Source organism: Salmo salar, chromosome 23 (assembly GCF_965601325.2).
Source record: "Salmo salar chromosome 23, fSalSal1, whole genome shotgun sequence".
In the NCBI taxonomy this organism is placed as follows: Eukaryota; Metazoa; Chordata; class Actinopteri; order Salmoniformes; family Salmonidae; genus Salmo; species Salmo salar.
Window position 1 is genome coordinate 1,916,198 of NC_138313.1, and position 6,896 is coordinate 1,923,093.

The 6,896-nt window shown below is 42.4% G+C and overlaps 1 protein-coding gene across 1 annotated transcript; it reads left to right on the plus strand.

The window, feature by feature from the left end:
- Window positions 1-3,583: 3,583 nt before the first annotated feature.
- Window positions 3,584-4,924, plus strand: LOC145862968 (protein FAM200C-like). Its single transcript, XM_082967838.1, has one exon. The coding sequence runs from the start codon at window positions 3,584-3,586 to the stop codon at window positions 4,922-4,924; it is 1,341 nt and encodes a 446-aa protein (XP_082823964.1).
- The last annotated feature ends 1,972 nt before the right edge of the window (window positions 4,925-6,896 follow it).

Genomic DNA, 6,896 nt, shown 5'->3' on the forward strand with positions numbered 1-6,896 from the left:
CATCAGCTGTCCTGGTGGCTGGTCTCAGACGACACCGCAGGTGAAGAAGACGGATGTTAAGGTCCTGGGCTGACGTGGTTACACGTGGTCTACGGTGGTGAGGCCGGTTGGACGTACTGCCAAATTCTCTAAGATGACGTTGGAGGCGGCTTATGGTAGAGAAATTAACATTCAATTCTCTGTCTACAACTCTGGTGGATATTCCTGCAGTCACCATGTCAATTGCCATGCCACCATGCACGCTCCCTCAACCTAACATCGTACCCAAACCGGTCGTGCGCCATTGTGCGCAAATTGATTTTGTCCCCCCACACCAAACGCGATCACGACACGCAGGTTGAAATATCAAAACAAACTCTAAACCAATTATATTAATTTGGGGACAAGTCAAAAAGCATTAAAAATGTATGGCAATTTAGCTAGCTAACTTGCAGTTGCTAGCTAATTTGTCCTATTTAGCTAGCTTGCAGTTGCTAGCTAATTTATCCTGGGATATAAACAGTGAGTTGTTATTTTATCTGAAATGCACAAGGTACTCTACTCCGACAATTAATCCACACATAAAACGATCGACCGAATCGTTTGTAGTTAACTCTCCCCCTTCCAGGCTTTTTCTTCTTTGGACTTTATATGGCGATTGGCATCTAATAGTATTACCATGACGACGACCGACTTCAGTTCGTCTTTCAATCACCCACTTGGGTATAACCAATGAGGAGATGGCACGTGGGTATCTGCTTCTATAAACCAATGAGGAGATGGGAGAGGCAGGACTTTCAGCGCGTTCTGTGCCACAAATAGAAGCAACTTATACTTTAGCGCCTGGCAACGCAGATGCTCGTTGGCGTACGCAAGCAGTGTGGGTGCAATGATTGAATAGCGATGTGGTCAGCATGTAAGACATCTGTTGCATTGTGTTGTGTGACAAAACTGCACATTTTAGAGTGGCCTTTTATTGTCCACAGCACAAGGTGCATCTGTAACGATCATGCTGTTTAATCAGCTTTTTGATATGCCACACCTGTCAGGTAATGGATTATCATGGCAAAGGAGAAATTCTCACTAACAGGGATGTAAACAAATGTGTGTACAAAATTTGAGAGAAATAAGCTTTTTGTGCGTATGGAAAATGTTGGTGTCTTTTATTTCAGTTCATGAAATATGGGAACAACACTTTACATGTTGCGTTTACATTTTTGTTCAGTGTATGTATATTTGTGTATAATATGTGTATTTATGTTCTATTATACAGGGCACATTTGAAAAATAAACCTAGGTCTCAATGTCTTCTCTATTAAAATAAAGGTAAAATAAAACATAGCAAATAAGCCATTCATTTTCTTGTTGACCAAATTCAATACTCATTAAACGCCATACAAAAATTCCTTGCTTGGTGGGCGAAACCACCCAGAAAAAGCGACCTGCTAGAGGGAGAAAGATTTTCTACTGAGTTGGGCTTCTCTCTTCCTCTCAGACTAGGCATATTGAACTCTATTCCACATCAAGTAACACATGCAAGCATAAAAATGAGATAATAAAAACAGATACAAATAAATCTTATGGAACAGCGGGGACTGTGAAGCAACACAAACATTAGCACAGACACATGCATACACACAATAACATATGCACTAAACACACGTACACATGGATTTTGTGTTGTAGATATGTGGTAGTATAGTAGAGGCCTGAGTGCACACACTTAATATGTTGTGAAATCTGTTGTGAATCTATTGTAATGTTTTAAAAAAATGTATAACTGCCTTAATTTTGCTGGACCCAAGGAAAGAGCAGTTGCTGCCTCGGCAGCAGCTAATGGGGATCCATAATAAATACAAATACAAAACCTGTAGTGCGCTAGGGGAGTGATTCGTGCCAAAATTAAGCCTAGGCAACAGCACCACCGTGTGGCTGTCGTCTACCTTTGAACATCTGACTGACATGAAGTGATATCAACGCCTTACTAACATCTGTTGGACGCCTGCATGTTAATAAAAGTCATAAGATGCATTGTTTATATTTATATTAATTAAATATCAACCACAAATGTTAGAAATGTACAGTTTTCTTGATATTCCAATATAGCTTGCCACATTGAGCTATAGTGTTGCCAACAGCTTGTGTCTGTGATTCACCACCTGGATTCGGTCTTATGTAGCAAAATGTTTAATGTTTTTATTTTATTTTTTACATTGGATAAAGGTAGAGACTCAGAGCTACAAAATGGTATATCATACACTGCATTTGAGGAACAATGGGAAAGTAATTCTGCTTTGAAAGTTGATCAACATGTAAACTCACTTTTGAGAAAATCGCTTTTCAATGTTTAGGTATCTAGTGAAGAGCTCTTCTTTGTCTACACCCATTCAGCATCGTTCACACCCTCTTAAGCTTTAGCCCCAACCATCTCGTTTCGCTCTTCTTGACGCTCTGACTGATGATTTGTTTACCTCTGGATAACATGAAAACAGCCTAACCAGCTCTGCTGGCAACAATTTCATTACAATTTTTTGCAGATGTTTACTGACACCGGACATATTCAACGGGTGTTGACACACGTCACGTAACGTTAGCTAACGAACCAGCCAGCGAACGTTAGCTAGTTAAACAACAATGAACAAAGTGCCAACAATGCCACAGTGCTGGGAGCTAACCAACCAGGTCCAATGTTAGCTAGCTAACATTAGGATCTAACTAGAAAAGCAAACGGCTCTGGGAAACAAATAATAACGTCAGCTAAGGAGCCAGCCAGCTAACATTAGCTAGCTAACAGTACACTTTAGCTTCAAATGAAACCCCTTTCTGTCAAAATTAGAAACGTATGATATCTGAAAAAGTAGCTAGCTAGCGCTAGACCAGTGGATCTTAACCTGGGTTCGATCGAACCCCAGGGGTTCGGTGAGTCAGTCTCAGGGGATCGGCGGAGGTCAAGACACACACCCGACTCATATGATTCGTGATGACACGCCCCGCTTGGCCATCATTGGCTGCAGGTGATCACGCAACATCGCTTGGCCTATCTGTGCTGCAGGGAATTTGGCGCGCTCAGTAGTCGAATTGTGACTGTCGTGATGGTACGTCGTGTGATTTCTTTCTTAATATTTTAATCCCTTCATACTAACTATGTCGAGCAAAAAAAGAAAGTGGTCGGACGAATATGTACAATATGGATTCACATGTATAACGGAACGTGATGAGAGTCAGCGTCCTAACTGCATGATTTGCAATGCCAAGTTGAGCAATTCTAGTCTAGCACCGGCAAAACTAAGAGAACACTTCCTTAAGCTGCATGGAGATGGACAATACAAGAACACAACGCTCGCTGAATTCAAGGTGAAGAGAGCCAGATTCGATGAAAAGGCTACTCTGCCTGTTCTCGGCTTTGTACCCATCAACAAACCGATCCTCACAGCATCGTACGAAGTTGCTTACCTGATCGCAAAGCAGGGCAAACCACACACCATTGGTGAAACACTCATAAAACCAGCTGTGTTGAAGATGGCGAATATCATGCTGGGAAAAGCGGCTGAAGTTATCCCAAATTCCTCTTTCAAATGACACCATTAGCGACAGAATAGAGGACATGAGCAAAGACATCTTGGCTCAAGTAGTTGCAGATCTGATTTCAAGCCCGGCAAAATTCAGCCTTCAACTCGACGAGACCACAGACGTTTCCAATCTAAGCCAGCTTGCTGTATTTGTGCGCTATGTGAAAGACGACGTGATAAAGGAAGATTTTTTATTTTGTAAGCCTCTTACGACAACAACTAAGGCAGACGATGTGAAGAAACTTGTGGATGACTTCTTCAAAGACAATCTTTCGTGGGATATGGTTTCTGCAGTTTGTTCGGATGGAGCTCCAGTCATGCTGGGAAGAAAGTCTGGTTTTGGTGCGCTAGTGAAAGCCGATGCACCACACATCATTGTTACGCATTGTATTCTGCACAGGCATGCGTTGGCAACAAAAACCTTGCCTCCAAAACTGGCAGAAGTATTAAAAATTGTAGTGGAATGCGTGAACTATGTGCGAAATAGTGCTCTGAGGCACCGCATCTTCAGTGAGCTGTGTAAAGAAATGGGCTCTGAATTCGAGATACTTCTGTACCATTCTAACGTTCGGTGGTTATCCCGGGGACAGGTGCTGAATCGTGTTTTTGCCGTGCGTGTGGAATTAGCCCTGTTTTTGCAAGAGCACCAACATCGTCATGCAGATTGCTTAAAAAATTCTGAGTTCATTCTCATTTTAGCGTACATGGCTGATATCTTCGCAGCTCTCAATCATCTCAATCAACAGATGCAGTGCGGTGGAGTCAACATCATCGAAGCGGAAGAAAACCTGAAGGCTTTTCAAAAAAAGCTACCGTTATGGAAACGACGAACAGAGAACGATAACTTCGCAAACTTTCCCCTGCTGGACGACTGTGTAAGTAAGATCGAAGATGTATCTGGAATCGGAGACATTTCTGTACCCGCGGAACTGAAGCAAGCAATTGCCACGCACTTAGATGAGCTTGCAAAGTCTCTCGACGGATACTTCCCTACAAGAGAGTCATATCCAGCATGGGTGAGACAGCCGTTCACGTTTAGTGTTGAGACAACAGATGTCAATGATGAATACCTCGATGAAATCATTGAAATTCAGCAGAGCCAGGTTCAACAGCAACTCTTCAGAACAACAACGCTCTCAACGTTTTGGTGTCAACAAATGGTAACGTACACTGTTATTGCTAAGAAAGCTCTGGAGATTTTCATACCGTTTGTTACAACATATCTTTGCGAGCAATCCTTTTCGAGGATGCTGGACATAAAAACGAAGAAAAGGAACAGACTTTGTTGCGAAAATGACATGAGAGTGGCACTTGCCAAGGTGAAGCCGTGCATTTCTGAACTGGTCTCTGAAAGGCAACAGCAGAAGTCACACTGATTTGCAGTAAATATTCATTATTATGTTTTTGTTTTTGTGTGAAAATCATGTTTTAATGGTTTTGTTCTTTGAACACTGATGTTGATGCACGGTTCATTTTGTGCACCAGTAAAATATATACCTATGTTTTGAATTTTATTTTTCCAATTAAGAAGGGTTCGGTGAATGCGCATATGAAACTGGTGGGGGTCAGTACCTCCAACAAGGTTAAGAACCACTGCGCTAGACTATCTTACCTGTATACATCATCATGCATGATGGACTCGTCTCCCTGTCAGCAATGTTTTTATTTTTTTTATTTAACCAGGTAGGCAAGTTGAGAACAAGTTCTCATTTACAATTGCGACCTGGCCAAGATAAAGCAAAGCAGTTCGACAACATACAACAGAGTTACACATGAAGTAAAACAAACATACAGTCAATAATACAGTAGAAAAATAAGTCTATATACAATGTGAGCAAATGAGGTGCGATAAGGGAGGTAAAGGCAAAAAGGCCATGGTGGCAAAGTAAATACAATATAGCAAGTAAAACACTGGAATGGTAGATTTGTAGAAGAAGAAAGTGCAAACTAGAAATAATGGGGTGCAAAGGAGCAAAACAAATAAATAAATACAGTAGGGGAAGAGGTAGTTGTTTGGGCTAAATTATAGATGGGCTATGTACAGGTGCAGTGATCTGTGAGCTGCTCTGACAGCTGGTGCTTAAAGCTAGTGAGGGAGATAAGTGTTTCCAGTTTCAGAGATTTTTGTAGTTCGTTCCAGTCATTGGCAGCAGAGAACTGGAAGGAGAGACGGCCAAAGGAGGAATTGGCTTTGGGGGTGACCAGAGAGATATACCTGCTGGAGCGCGTGCTACAGGTGGGTGCTGCTATGGTGACCAGTGAGCGGAGATAAGGGGGGACTTTACCTAGCAGGGTCTTGTAGATGACCTGGAGCCAGTGGGTTTGGCGACGAGTATGATGCGAGGGCCAGCCAATGAGAGCGTACAGGTCGCAGTGGTGGGTAGTATATGGGGCTTTGGTGACAAAACGGATGGCACTGTGATAGACTGCATCCAGTTTGTTGAGTAGGGTATTGGAGGCTATTTTGTAAATGACATCGCCGAAGTCGAGGATCGGTAGGATGGTCAGTTTTACGAAGGTATGTTTGGCAGCATGAGTGAAGGATGCTTTGTTGCCAAATAGGAAGCCAATTCTAGATTTAACTTTGGATTGGAGATGTTTGATATGAGTCTGGAAGGAGAGTTTACAGTCTAACCAGACACCTAGGTATTTGTAGTTGTCCACATATTCTAAGTCAGAGCCGTCCAGAGTAGTGATGCTGGACAGGCGGGCAGGTGCAGGCAGCGATCGGTTGAAGTGCATGCATTTAGTTTTACTTGTATTTAAGAGCAGTTGGAGGCCACGGAAGGAGAGTTGTATGGCATTGAAGCTCGTCTGGAGGGTTGTTAACACAGTGTCCAAAGAAGGGCCAGAAGTATACAGAATGGTGTCGTCTGCGTAGAGGTGGATCAGGAATGCCATACTACGGTTGCCCTTAGGTGGAGATGTAATCCGGAGACAGGTGTTTTCTCCATCTCTTTAGCTATCATACTCTATTTCCACTGATTTCAAAACTTGATCCTCCAGAGAGTGCAGCTCTACTACACAAAACATTTTTTTAAAAGCCGCGTTCAACAGGATTACCAACACAGACTGACGAGCTCAAATAGACAGCAGCCTTCAATATGACAGACCAATCCTCTCTCCTCTCTCGGCATATCCAGCCCACTCATTATCTCAGCCAATCATGGTTAGTGGGAAGGTTGCTAACTTTTTCTGTGGCTTAACCAACAAGGCTTGTGATTTAACAATTTTATTTGTATTTACAGATGGCATACAAGTTTGTTATTAAAGCACATGAAAGTTCACATGTTCGAGAAGGCATGCCAAAAAAAAATTTTACGTTCAAACGGCTCTCCTGTGAAGTCG

What these genes read in the sequence shown, in the direction of transcription:
- LOC145862968 (XM_082967838.1), top strand. Translation starts at nt 3,584, where the DNA reads ATGAGCAAAGACATCTTGGCTCAAGTAGTTGCAGATCTGATTTCAAGC.